The 14,962-nt window shown below is 35.9% G+C and overlaps 1 protein-coding gene across 2 annotated transcripts in view; it reads left to right on the forward strand.

Moving 5' to 3' along the window:
* Positions 1–11,745, forward strand: part of NAA16 (N-alpha-acetyltransferase 16, NatA auxiliary subunit) — a 74,658-nt gene extending 62,913 nt beyond the window's left edge. For both annotated transcript variants that reach the window (XM_074912402.1, XM_074912393.1), the window contains exons 13-20: positions 1,538–1,666; positions 2,235–2,448; positions 4,097–4,290; positions 4,965–5,073; positions 5,567–5,665; positions 6,265–6,408; positions 9,546–9,643; positions 9,925–11,745. In XM_074912402.1, the coding sequence (XP_074768503.1) occupies positions 1,538–1,666; positions 2,235–2,448; positions 4,097–4,290; positions 4,965–5,073; positions 5,567–5,665; positions 6,265–6,408; positions 9,546–9,643; positions 9,925–10,125 (1,188 nt within the window). In that variant the 3' untranslated portion in view covers positions 10,126–11,745. The remainder of the gene's footprint in view (positions 1–1,537; positions 1,667–2,234; positions 2,449–4,096; positions 4,291–4,964; positions 5,074–5,566; positions 5,666–6,264; positions 6,409–9,545; positions 9,644–9,924) is intronic.
* Positions 11,746–14,962: the final 3,217 nt, after the last annotated feature.

Below are 14,962 nucleotides of genomic sequence, written 5' to 3' on the forward strand. Positions count from 1 at the left end.
GAATCTACCCTCTCAGTTTAAAGCCATTATTCCTCATGCCATCACTACTGACCCTGGTGAAAAGTCTCTCTCAGTCTTTTAAGCCCACTTTATATATTGAAGGCTTCCTGGAGCCTTCTCTTCTCCAGGCTGAACAACCCCAACTTCAGCCTTTCTTCACAGGAGAGGTGTTTCAAGAGGTGTTCCAGCCCTTTGATTCCGCCTCCTTCCCCAGTCCTCTCCCGTATATGTTTTAACAGGCTCGTGTCCCTCTTGTGCTGGGGGCCCTGGAGCTGGATGCAGTATTCCAGTTGTATATAGATTCAGTAAATACTGGAAAAAATGGTTCTTCAAAGGGGAATGTCAGGAAGTACTTTTTATTGCCGTACTTCTAAGTAGCTCTCCAGAAATGCATCTGATGGGTGCCTTGATTGCAAAACCTGTTTCCTGGTAATACCATCTGAGCTAACTGCACAGGAATGGGCACTAGATTCATTATGATTTGCTATTGACAGAAATTAAGTTGGACTTGAACATTACTACTTTTTTTCAGCTAGTACTACACACAAATTTCATTGAAGCAAATCTAATCCTTAAAAGATGGGATAAGCACTTTCAAAATCTATTTTTTACATGTTGAACAAAATTTAGATTCATTAAGACCAGATATTCATATTATATATGTAGTTAAAACATCAAGACAACTCCTTGGTGGGATTTCCTGGAGCACATAAATGAATTGGGCTCCTTAATTTTTCTTTTAGGTGAGAAAACTCTTGAAATCCAAACTTTCTAGATATTTCTAGGAGTGATTGAAAACTTGATTACTAGAACTCATCGTGTATGCTTGTTGGAAGCGTTAGAGCAAGAAATGCAGAACTATAGCATAGATACCTGTGGCAAGATAGGATAAATCTGATCCTAAATAATGAAATGTGGTGAGTCGAACTGGATTTTCTTTCTAGTGTAAAGACTACTCTGAAAATTTGGTGGCTAGCATTCCTGATATGTGGAACATGTTTCTAGATCTAGCACTGAAACCACGCAAGAAAAAATCCTAGGATTTATTCTTTAAAAATATGAAGTCTAAATCTAACTTGATTTATGTAGACTAACAAGTTCTAGGAAACTTAGTTATTCATATTACATAATAAAACAGTACATTGGTGGATTTTTAGACTACTAGATGCCACTTACCTGACAGGAGAAAAACAATAAAGTTCAGCAAATTAAGATTTTTAAAATAGTGTTTTCTGACCCCCAAATGTAAAAGTAATACTGTGTCTACAAACATGGGTTAATCTTAATCTATTGAGATGCTAATCTTGTTCAGATAATTTTACTTTTTCTTTTAATTATTTAAATGTATTCATTTCTGTCTTGGGGAGCGTAGGGTATCACAAGTCACTGGGTGGTTATATCCATTTTCTATTGTATTCCAAGTAGTTGAAGGATTGATTTTATTTTTTTTAACTATAAATGGCCTGAAACTAGCCATAGCTGAAAGAAGCAGCTGGTAAATTATAATAGCAAAAAGTGATAATGATGCTTATTTCAGGAAGGAACCTCTGCTATGGAAAACCTAAATGAGATGCAGTGTATGTGGTTCCAGACTGAATGTGCTGCAGCTTATCAAAGGCTAGGGAAGTATGGTGAGGCCTTGAAAAAATGCCATGAAGTAGAAAGGGTAAGTAGGTGCAAACACCATAAATTTCTTTCCCAATATTTCTCACACGCAAATGAAGATATTTGCTGATGTAATCAGCATGATTTTCTTTGCAGATAAAGTTTCTAGTATAATGATTTTTAAAAACAGGTTAATACTTGGTGATTTATTGTAATAGACAAAATGTCATCCCTAGATGTTACGTGAAAAATTATTATTTAAAGTGAAAAGGGTTCAATGTAAAATACTATGTCTCCTAACTATACAATTATTTGTACATTAACTTTATGCTGTCTTTTGCTAATTGCTTTTTAAAATCTTGAGTAATCACATTTCAGTTGGCTTTTAAAGAGTGCCTCAGTCTTTGAACAATCACATTATAGTTTCTGTTAACAAAGTGAGTTTTTTCTAGGTGGGTTTTTTCCCTACTGACAGGATCTCTTGGACAGTCAATATTTTAAGAATATTTTTATGCCTGTTAAATATTGCCTGTAAATAATATCAGTTGTAACTTTATTTACCTTCATGTAATTAAAAAAATAGACTAAGCAAGGAAAGTGCATAAGTTGTCTTTTTTTTTCTTTTGAAGCATTTTTTTGAGATAACAGATGATCAATTTGACTTCCACACGTACTGCATGAGAAAGATGACTCTTCGTGCCTACGTAGATCTTCTGAGATTAGAAGATGTGCTCAGGAAACATGCCTTCTACTTCAAGGCTGCTCGATCAGCAATTGAGATCTACTTGAAGCTCCATGATAATCCTCTTACCAATGAAAGTAAAGAGCAGGAAGTGAATTCAGGTATCTAGTCCGTAATGGAGGCTTATATGTGTATGACACATGTTAAAACTTATTAAGCTGAGTAGGTTATGTGCTGTAGAAAAAGTATGACTTGTGACATACACAGGTTTTTCTTTTCTGTCACATTTTGATAACTGAAAAGAGATCACAGATAAAATGCTACAGCTTTTTCTCTGTTCTCATCTCATATTGTAAAAGTAGGACATGAATGAACCTAACTGTAGTTGCAGTACTTGGAGAGGAGTGGCGTTTCAGAATATTAAGGGGAAAAATCAAATTCAGTTGAGCCATATGTTCATTCACACCAAAGATAAATGTCATTAGCAGATGAATTATGAAACAACGGATAGATTTTGTGGGAAAGCAGTCTGAACTGTAAGAATTTAATTTTGATCTAGTGTATTTAATTTGTTACATACTAATACTAGTTAACAATGCATTACTTGTGTTATTTTTCACGTGACTTTAGGACTAATGAATACATGGATAAGTGTGTATTAGCATAATTAATACATTTAGGAAACTACTTAAAACTAGCATTAAATGAAGACCAGACTTTCTTAGGAAACCAGTGGGGTGTGGTTTGGAAATCTGAGGATTCAATGACAAATTGAGTTATGAGGTTTTTTCCTTTAAGATGAGAAATAGTTGCTGCTTCTTTTGTGGAATTGCAGCTATTGTCAGCACTGCAGTGGCTGTTGAATGAAGGGGTGAAATTCATGTCTAGCTTTTTTGCAAAGGGAAGCATGTTTGACATGGAAAAGGTTTAACCAAACTAAAAATGCCACTTAATTTTGCCAGTACAATCTTACCTTTAGTTCAGAGGTGAATAATAAGTCTTTTCCATATCTACTTATGTGTTATGAAGTACATATTAAAAGAGGAACATTTCACAGCATAGTTCAACTTGTATCTTTTTTTCTCAGAATTTTAATTTATTTCTGTATATAATGTGTTCTGCTTTTCATGCAACTGTTACACCTTCTTGGTTTATCTAAATGCTAGTCCAGTCTAAAAATCTGAACACAGCAAGCAGACTGAAGATTCATATAATGGTCCTGCTAATACATACCAGAATATTTTACCTTTTATCCCAAACAATGTCAGTTTTTGCTTACATACATTTAGCTATTGAGTGACATTTGCAGAAAATCAGTGCAGTTACTGTGACACTATAGTGTACAGACACTTTAATGAAAGATAACAAGCTTGTTTTAAGATGGAGTGTAAATCTGGCTGGTTGTTTATAGTTAGCATTAGAAGGAAGCTGAGCTGCAGTTAATATAAGAGCTTAGCATTACCCTTGAAAACCATTGTCTGTTTTCTAAGGTAAAACTTGCCATGGAAGCAACAACTTCATGTAGTTATTAACCTTTCAAATAGTTGAAGTTTCTCTAACAACTATGCAAGAGAAAATATGCAAGATCAAGTGTTGTGTTATGCTGTAAATAGTAATCCAGTAGTAGTGTTGGACTGTAGAATGATGATAGCCTGCAAGTGCCAACATTTATGGAAATCACTGTGAAAGTATGCTGGTTTGATATGGGAAGGACTGTAATGGCATGTCTTCGTGTTGTTGGAGAGAAACAAGATTTTTAATTAACTACTCTGTTAATGTAAGTTATCTGTCTGTTACCTTAATCTGTAGAAAATCTCTCAGCCAAAGAATTGAAGAAAATGCTTAGCAAGCAAAGAAGAGCACAGAAGAAAGCAAAACTTGAAGAGGAAAGAAAACATGCAGAAAGAGAGCGACAACAAAAAAATCAAAAGAAAAAGCGAGATGAAGAGGAGGAAGAAACTAGTGGACCTAGAGAAGAGCTAGTTCCTGAAAAACTAGAAAGGGTTAGCATGGTTTTTATGTTAAACTTACATGTTATCATAAAAAGCCTATAATATGGGATTACTATCAGGTTCTCCTAAAAGAATCCAGGTTTTTTATAAAATCATTCTTGCGTGCAGAGGTACTTTTTTGTAGTCCATCTCTATTTACACTAAAATAATGATTTTCCTCTAATAAATCAGTTCTGTATTAATAGTATTATCACTTTATTTTTTTTGCTCAAGTAGTAGGCCATCCTTCATTAAATACATACTGAACAAAAAGGTTGTTCTTGCCTGAAGATCTCTGCTTTTCATACAGTCAATAGAGAAAAGATGTGAGCCAGTATTTCTCTCAGCAAAAACAACTATTTCATTTATCACAGTAACTACAGAAGTTTAGGCTTGTTGACTAAGGTAAACGTATTTAATTGTGTCTTAAATGCTAATTACAACACTGAGTACATTGGTAACTCTGGCACGGCTTATGTAGTGTTGTCTTTGTCAACATGAAATCATGAGTAAACACTTTTAAATCTTGCTTTTCAAATAAGTGTTGTGATTCAGTTTAGACAGCTATCTACAGTTCACCTTTGGCCTCTGATTATTTAAAAGCTCTGAGTAACAGAAACTACCCTTGATGTTTTATCTGACATTTATTTTCAACTTTAAATTTTGCTGTGTTTTTATTAAAACAGGTAGAAAATCCATTAGAAGAAGCCATTAAGTTCCTTATACCTCTTAAGAATCTTATTGGAGATGACATAGAAACACACTTACTAGCATTTGAAATATACTTTAGGAAAGGTAAAGTACTGCATAATTTATTTTTGCCCTACAAAATTTTAACCCTTCACTGCACCTTACATTATCTGAATGTAGCCTAAATAGTCTGGAATAGATACTTGCTTGACTGAAGCTGGGGTTTGCACCATATGCCGGTAATAACAGGAGAAATAGAATTTAGTCACCCTTACAACAAAAGCTAATAGCAAAGTAAGTTGTAGTATACACTAATAAATACCATAGAAAGATATTTGTAGTGTGATGTTTAATTATCTAGGGGAAAACAAAGCCAAACAGATAACATCTATGCAGTGTTGCCAGAGTTTGAGCGCAGGCACTTCTATTTAATTAAGCAATTTGGATGGGGAAAAATAAATCTCCTTTCTAATTCTGTGTAGGCATTGATGTTTCTAATGTTTGTACTAGATTTACTAAAGAAAACAGTAGTTGATATAAAGAGAATAAGTTCTGTATTCTTAATCACAGTATGTTTTTATTTTTCTCCTTCCCACAGGAAAGTTTCTGTTAATGTTACAGTCTGTCAAAAGAGCGTTTGCTATCAACAGTAATAACCCATGGCTACATGAGTGCTTGATTAAATTCTCTAAAGCTGGTATGTGTATAGGAAGTACGTATGTCTGTATAAAGACAAGGGAAATTATATTGTACAAAGGACATAACTACATATTTTTAATATATAAATACTCTTGAAACAAACGGATATGAAGAAAAACAAAACTAGAATATGTTTTCTATGGTAATACCCAAGAAAACACAGATTGTCCTCTGCAGGGTACTGTGTATGTATTATATTTATACTCCTTCCTCCAGTAATCCACCGGGTGGACCAAATAACTCATTTCGGCTAGATATCACAGAGCATTAGGTGTTCTAAAGATCCGTGAAATTCTTAAGTTTTAAGAAAGCAAGTAGCAGGTAATGGGACAAAGGTTCTGACTGAAGCAAACAAAGTACACATTATGAACTTGCAACAGAAAGTTTACATGAAAGAGCACCCTTTATAAATGTTCTATCTATAACTGCATTGGTAATGCTTGTGTTGACCTGTTTTTAACTGAAATTTGTATGTGTTTGAGCCCAAATTTTTAAAATGTGATGTTCCTGTTTAGTAGTGATGTTTATGGTTCACACTGTTTTCTATAGTTGTTTAAATTGCTTTTTTGCTTTTCTCTCTTACCTTCCCCCTTCTAGTATCTGACCATAGTAACCTCCCAGAAATTGTGAGCAAGGTCCTAACTCAAGAAATGCAGAAAATCTTTGTTAATAAAAACTTGGAAAGTTTTAATGAAGAATTTCTCAAACACAATGCTACCTCCATTCAGCACCAACTGTCAGGTTTGTTTAACTTTTTAATGCTCTTTAAAACCAGATAATTTAAGCAATTTAAATCCACAATCTTTATCTGCAATCAGTGATTCATAATAAATTCCAATGAGTCAGAAATTAATGTTTACATTGGGTTTTTTCTGCCTGCTTTTATGATGTTAAAAACCTAATTCACTTCTTTATTAGATGCGTAAGGAACCTGTTTCTTGCCTCCAAAAAGTGTGATCAAACCACCACAGATATTCAAGTATGGAAGCACTGTCATCCCTCCTGTTGCAGCTTCTAATTTTGAAATTATTAGAAAATGTAAAACAAAATCTTATGTATCAGAAGCAGTGCTTTTCCATGTTTTCTTATCAGCTGGAATGTTTTTGTTCCTACTCATAGCTTTGTCACATAGCAACAGCATCAATAAAAATACCATGACAAACTTGTTACCCTACTTTTTGCTTTTCTGCTTCATGCTCAACAATGAACATGATGAAATAGGATAATCTTACACTCTGTATAGAAGAGCTACAAGTAGCTGCTGGAGTTAAGTTAAAGGAAGCTGGAATTTAAATTTCTCATGTCTGAGTACAGAAAGTTTTGGAATAAAAATTGATGTTGCCTGTGAAGCTAATAGAGGAGAAAACAAAGCACCTCTCCAGCAGTTAGGAAGCAAAAGTAAGTGTAGATTTATCAGGCACTTAAAAGTACTTAGTACTAATTTCACTTGGTTTGTAAAGGTTAGCCAGGGTCTGTCCAGAATCACTGAAGAAAGTTAGCTTCAGAGGATGGATTGTTTGTTGTAAAGGAAGGTTAGGTATCTTAACCCCAGACTTAAAGGCCATTGAAAGATCCCTGTTTCAGGACAGTATCTTGAGGGAAATACTTGCTGCCCTTTACTGTGAGCAGGCTAAAGATTTGGGAAGTCAACTTACAGGTATGTCAGCAGGCAGTTTCTCCTGATACAGATGTGTTCTTCCACTCTTGTCATTGTTGGGCATCTAACTGGATGTTTTCCAGGTTCTACTTTCTGGTCCTCCATTGTTATGGAAAACAGTACAGTCACTTCGTCATAGTAATTGTACAGGCTAAGACTGTCGTACTTCCGAGTTTGGCTTCACACTGTCTGCATCTCTAGTACCTTTGAGAAGAACCCAAGTTAGATCATTGACAGTGGTGGCATCTGTGTTAGAGAGATGTCAGGGACCCCTTTGGAGAAGGTGAGTCTCTTCATATTTAGTGGAAGTGAGAGGCTGTTGTGGTTTAACCCTAGCCAGCAACTAAGCACCACGCAGCAGCTCACTCAGTCTTCACCTCTTCCAGTGCGATGGTGAGAAGAATTGAAAGAAACTTAAAAATTGTGGGTTGAGATAAGAACAGTTTAACAAAACTAAGCTAACGAAGTATAATAATAATATTTGTAATAAAAAGGAATATAATAAGAGAGTTAAAACCCAAGTGAGGACAAGTGCAGTTGCTCACTGCCCGTGAGCAATGCCTGAGCAGTGATCTGCCCTGCTGGCCAACTGCCACCAGTTTATATACTGAGCATGACTTTTTACGGTATAGAATATCCCTATGGCTAGTTTGGGTCAACTGTCGTGGCTGTGCCCCCTCCCAGTTTCTTATATACTTGCTTACTGGCAGAGTATGGGAAACTGAAAAATCCTTAACTTAGGATAAGCTCTACTTAACTCACTGATGTTGTAGTTGTTGCTATCAACCTTCTTCTCACACTAAGTCCCAGAGAGTACTGTACCAGCTACTAGGGAGAAAATTAACTCTATCCCAGCTGAAACAAGGACAGGGGCGTAAATGTGTAGCAGTTACTTAGTGTCAATCAATAGATGTTAGGGTACATCAATTACTGTGATCTAACAGTGTATCAATTTACAGGCAACAGGAAAAAATGTGGGATTAGGATTTTAAAGTGCAATTAGGAGTGAACTAACCATAGACATGTTGTCAGTAGTTTTAGGTCTTCACCCAGTTGTCAGTTTTCTGTTTACACTGAAACAGGTTTGAAGCAATTGACATACTATGCAATTTATAACTTCTTAAGCTGTCATCTTTAATTCAAGTTTGAAAATGTAAAGGTCTAAAAGACCTAAACTGTAAGTCTGAGAGTACAAATGAGTGTTTTCTTAGCTTAAAATTATTACTGATAAAAAAAATTATAAACAGAACTTTAATCCCTTTTTAATTTCTCTATCATAGCCTCCCTGAGTTTAAACAAATGCAACTAGGTTAGGTTTAAGTTTCTTGACAATGATAAATTTAATGATTAATGAGTTGAGCAAGAGCAGGCAATACACTCAGAACGTGGGTTTTCAACTTTTTCAGTAAAAAGATTTCTTAAACTTTGTTCTTCATAGTAGATTATGTAGTGAGCTGTACCTGGACTTTGTATTTGGGAAAAGGAGAGTATATAAAATGCCTACATGTTCATTAAGATGAGGTTTTAATCTAAGGCATCTATGATATAAGGAACATCACAGTATTTGGCAGAGATGCCCAGACCAGTTTTGATGAACTGTTTGTGGTCCAAGAAACTGCATAGTTATATAATGCAACATCTGTCTTCTCACCAGTGTAGTCTAGTCCAGGTAAAGCACCAAACTTGTATTACACTTTCCTTGTACCTAAAGCTGTTTCACGCAGCTCTAGGTTAGTAGCTCAGCTTCGCCTTTCTGCCATATGGGCATATACTGGTCTGAATTTCTTCTGGATTGTGTTCTACAGCTGTTTATTGTTCATTTATCTCCAGTACTTTTTCAAAAGAATTCAGAGCAACTCTGAGGAAATGTCTTTTTACTCACTTCTACATTTGTATACATCTCGTTTAGCCTGCTGATTTGAAGGGCTTAGTCATCAACATACTCTTTATGTGTATTTCTTGACTGACTGCTCTTCAGTAAAGTTGAGATATTTCACTTTTGTAGAAGCAGATCTTATGTGTTACTTTATACTTCTAATAAGTTTCAAAATTTCTTTACTTTCATTAGTTTTGTAAGTAAGGGTGGAAAACATGGTTTATTAAACATGGTTTATTAAAGTCCTTGTTCACATGGATTTATAATTTTTCTGATTCTGAGTGTATATGTTGTATTGCATTTAGAAATGCTACTATCTAAATGTTGTGCTTGTTCTTGTGATAGGTGCAAAGATGATGTATTTTTTGGACAAATCAAGACAAGAAAAAGCAATTGCTGTTGCTACTAGATTGGATAAAAACATGAGAGACAGAAATGTGAAGGTAAAAGATACAGTATTTAAAGTCTGGGACTAAAAAATGTCTGGGATCTTAAATAATGTGTACTTAACTGCAAGATAACGTACGTGCTTAATGTATCAAGATGATATAATATTATTTGAAAGAACAAGGTTTCAGATTTTTTCCCCCTAAGTAACTGTAAGATATCTGAATACCAACAGAGAACCTGTGTTTGCTCAGATTAGTGTTGTTTAACAGTACATCTTCTTAGTAATAAACCAATTATAAATCACACTTATTAACTGTTACTTTTGTTTCTTTAGACATTAACAAAGGTTTTTGAGGCACTGCTTGATGGCAGTTTTGGAAGCTGCCACACTCAATGTGAAGAATATCAAGCAGCATGTCATAAACTGTTTCCTTTTACGTCTGCCTTTATGCCTGCCACAAACGAGGACGATAGCAGCATTGCACCTGTGAATCATACAGCCATTAACCATGATTTGCTGTCTAATGAAATTTGAAGTAGTGTGCGCAACCCTGTGTGTGTGTGTGTGTATACCTACATGCACACATGTATACAAAACTCTTGACTCTCATTACATGCTGGCTGGATACAGATCAGGGTTACTTTTCCAGGTTGTATTTTAATATCTTTAACAGATATAAAAAAAAAATATTTGGATAGTTAAATGAAATGGAGTATGCTATTAGTTATTTTTTTTCTCCCAACAAAAACTGCCAATATTTATGTAAACATTATCCTTAATCAGCATTTTTCATGTTTATACTTGTACAGTTTTAAGCCTTTTAATAATCCATCAGCCCTCCCTCACAAAAAATATGGATGTTAAAGACTTCTCTCACATAAGTGTTGTTACATATACAGATAAATGTGATCATATCTTGTTAATAAATTATCATTTGAGCGTTTTTAGCAGATGAAGACTGAACTGCTGCTTGAATTGCCCTCTTCATCTATTACTGTTCTTTAGAGTTTTTTTCTGGGTTTGGTTTGGTGGTTTGTTTTATTTTATCTTTGGTCAGTTTGGTTTCTTTTGAAGCACAGTGACAAGGAAAGCATTGGGGGGTTGCATGTTTTTGTCAGGTGTGTGTCTTATATGGAACCAGTGTTGATGGATATGAAGATTAGGTTTGTGTTAAAAAAAAAAAAAGGCAAAAAAACGAAAAAAAAAAACAAAAACACCCAAAATAAGGCTTTTTGAAAACTATTCTATCTACCTTGTGTTCCATAGCTATTGTTTCCTTAAGTTTATGGTCAGTTTAACATTTGTAAGTTTGAGTATCCTGAAGCAATTCCCTGTGAAAACATAATGAATTTGATACTGTTGTTTGTCGTTTGTTCCATCTTCCCCTTCCTCCTTTTCTGGTTTCTCCCCATCTGTTCACCTATTGACGCTTAAGTTGAAAAAGCTGCTCCAATTTTGGGCAAATGCAGAAGGTACAGTAATGGGGAATACAGTTCTTCTCTACATCATAAAAACTCACTGGTAAGTTTACTGTATTGCCTCCATTAAAGTCTTAGCTGTCCACTTACGGCCAATACTCCAGTACTTCTCATGCCTAAATACTATTGCTTTAGGTACTGCAAAGCAGATAGTATGAGGAGTATGTTTTACATTTAAAAACTATTTAAGGGAGCACAAAGAGGCTGACTGCAAATCGTAATGAACCTTTTTCTTACTTTGTATTCTGGTGCATTAACTATTAAACATACAACACATCAAAATGGAAGTCTGAATTCATTATACCTATTTAAAGCATAGTATTGCTGGACAAAATGGCTACATATGACAGTTTTACATTCTATAAGAACTGCTATCAAAACATAACTATACTGTGGCTTGTACAGAAAATCGGTTTTCTGGAAACTGTAATGGAATCATTCAATCTTGGTTTGTTTTTATTTCACTGCAATGTAAATAATTTCGGTAATATTAACTAGCCCCTCAAAGGCAAATAGAAGTTCACAAAGAGGGGATTTTATCAAGACAAATAAACTGTTCTAATTAAAATTCTCCTTTGTGTGTCATCTGTTTGGATTAAAAATTGTTGAATGGAAAACTCTCTGTAAAATATTGCCAACATATGTTATGCTGTAATAAATTATTTTGTACACACTTGCCTTGGGTTTGGAATTTTTGCATATTTATAGACACCAAACTTCAGCCCATCACATTCATTGCATTTTTTCCATTTAGTTGCAACATTCACTGGTTTAATGGGAACTCTAAGTGGTCAAGGAAAAAAAAATAAAATCATTTAGCACATTGATACATGTGTATCTATGTAGTAACATACTACCCTGAGAAATATGGCAATGTGGTCTTGTCTTACGTATTCACCATGTGCTATTTGCTGTGGAACAACTTGCTCAAAGATGTCTCAAGCAGGGAGAGGTAGCTGACAGTAATGGGATTGTTCTAGCTCAGCAGTACCTTTAGAAGCACTTTATCAGCCCACATAAAGTGAAGACATGAAGTGGAACAGTGGTCTTCTGTCTTTTGTAGTGATGACACTCGCATTACTAGAGACCTAATTCAGGCCTTCAGAAGAAGGCTGAAGTACTTATAAGAGTGCTAATCCAGTTCTCTGGTATCTGTTTAGCTTGACACTTTAAATCAGACTTGAGCAAAAATACCTGGTTTTTTTTCAGCAGTTTATTCCTTGAGAAAGATAAATAATTTTGATTTCTAGACTGACAATAATTCTGAAAATACAAAAATCAAGTCTTCTATCATGCAGTGCGTGGTTTGCTTTTCTCTTAACCACTGGAGGCATAAACTGCTGAGTTTTCTTCAGGGCTGTCATTGCTGGTGTGAACTGCTTGGGATAATAGATGCTTGGCAATCCTGTAGACTGGGATCACACTTGGAAAGAGTGAGCAGGGTAGTATGGGAAGGATAAAAATAATGGAGAACAGATGTCAAGGAAAGGTGTTTTTCTTTAAACTATTCCAAAAAGATTTGGTGTCTCTTTAGTAATGTGAATTTAAAAAGGCATCAAGCTTAACAGGCCTGTTAAGTTGTCACAGAGGATATGTGCTATAATACACAAATGCTAGCAGAGACTGCATGTCATAGAATGATTGCTTCACATTTCAATGTTTAAACTTTAGAAGGTAATCAGCTGGCCTAACTCTACTCTCTCATACTGTCTTTTTGATTCTTGTTTTCTTCATCACTTATTTTTCCTCTGTAATTTGTCATCTCAGAATAATTTAATCCACTTTGACAGTCATATTCTTGTTCCACTCTCCCATCCCTTAACTTTTTTTCTCCTCTAGCAAATGTGACATCCCAGGAGGTAGCTTCTCTTTTATCAGTCCATTAGTGTCAGAATGACTGCTTGGCTGCATCAAGAATTTGTGGATAGTCCTGATGGAGGCAGCTTCTGGGGGTGACTCTGAAGTTGAAGACCCTCACCTTTCCTTTGCCCTAGCACAGCTGTACCTTATACCTGATCTTGGGTCTCAAATCTGAGACTGGCTATCTTCTCTCAAATGAAGCTAGCTGAAAATATCTAAGGCCAAGACTGTAGGGTATTTCCTGTTTTCAGCACCACCTATTCCACTGATGCACAGGGAGGTGTAGGCCTGACCTGTTTATGCTACAGCTCACCTTCCTTCTGTAACTCTGCCCTGGCCTCAATTAACACATAAAGAGCAAGGCAGCAGTTTCATCAGCCCCAAAGTAAGTTGCTTTAAGATGGTTCTGTGGCCACCCACAAGCAGACCTGTGTCAATGGAGCTATTAAGAGATAGCATATTTCAGTTGGAGACAGTCTTTGTGGGAAGGACTGGTAAAGTGTTGTTTGATTGTAGCAGTGGTTCTGTTAAGAACTGGCCAGTGTAGATGATCTCAGCTTCACTTCCTACAACTGGAGCTATAGCTAAGTCTTGTTCCTAATTCAAACCTGAAAAGTCTAGAATTGCTGAAGACCAATAAAAATTCCAGGTCTTGTAAAATGCTTGAGTGTTTTTACCCTGTTTTTTTTAACAAAAAGAAACCTCTGACTAATCAAGAAGATGATACTGTTCTACTTTGGCAGATTAGCATTTTTATATTTAACAGATTAACAAGAAACATACTTTATCAATATATCACTACAATTTTTTATCAGTTGTTTTTTATCAATACCATATTCAAATGTTTCACAATCTTGCAATGCACTCTCACAACCTGCTTCAAATTTAATCTTTTTTCCAGGTGGGTATGGCATGATGTGTGCCTTAATAACCTGCAGGTACCTTAAGGTGGGGTTTGCTGTCCAGGCAGAAGGAAACATGCAGATGCAGCAACCGTCTAGCAAAAGGTTTCCTGCAGAATGCAGGACCTTGCTTATCTCAACATGCCTGGCAGTGTTTGATAGTTCAGGGCATTGCTTAGTGAAAAGCTAATTCAGCTTGTTGAACTGACAGAAGCATTTCACTTTGGTTTTTGACTGGTCTAATTTCTGGTGGTTAATGAAATGGATTTATCAGGCAATTGCCAGAACTAGCGGAGGGAATGCAGCGGCAGAAGGAACAATGTGAGACAGGCTAGCTCATCTTCATTTGCAATACGAGCAGGTGGCAGGGTTGTGTATGTGCCTCTTCCTTGGGTTCACCACCAGCAGATGGAACCACGAGCCATTGTTGCTCGGGATTTATCCACGGTGACTAGCTAGGTATCAAAAATGCTGCACCTCTTTTGGTGGCAGGAACCTGCCCTTATGGCTGGGCATCTCAGGCCATATCTGCTGCAGCTGGGGCTGTGCCCTTCCTTGAGGCCTGTGAAAGGGTTTTCTGAAGAGCTGAAAAAGTAGCAGCAGTGCTTCTTAAGTATATCACTAACTTCAGTGTGTAACAACAGAGAGGCATGGGCACCATTCTGACATGAACTTGTGTTAGGTGCATTTGCTGTCATCTACAATAGATGTTGTGCAGCTCTGCCCTCACAGAGCACCTATATGATTAAGTATTCTGCTGTGGTATGTGTGTATATATATATGCTGGGTAGGTTTCATTTGCTCATTACCAATCTTAGCAAAACCTTCAGAATGCCTTACATTGTCCGAATGTGAAATTATTGATGCATTAATTTTAATTTATATAAATTATACTTACCTGCCTTTATTTTGTGGATCTTTGAAAACCTTTTGTTTTCAGCTGTTTTATTGTGAGTTTCTTTTATAAATCCCTATTGCTTATCCCTGTACAAACCAAATACTGTGTTAACAACATAAACATCACAAGAACTCGTTGACCCAGCATCCAGTCTCATGTAAGGTCCTGCAGCACTTCTTCCATCTCATGGGAGTACCTTCTCTTTCCTTCTCCCGTTCCCGCAAGTGGGTAGG

The sequence above is a fragment of the Athene noctua genome, chromosome 1, assembly GCF_965140245.1.
Source record: "Athene noctua chromosome 1, bAthNoc1.hap1.1, whole genome shotgun sequence".
In the NCBI taxonomy this organism is placed as follows: Eukaryota; Metazoa; Chordata; class Aves; order Strigiformes; family Strigidae; genus Athene; species Athene noctua.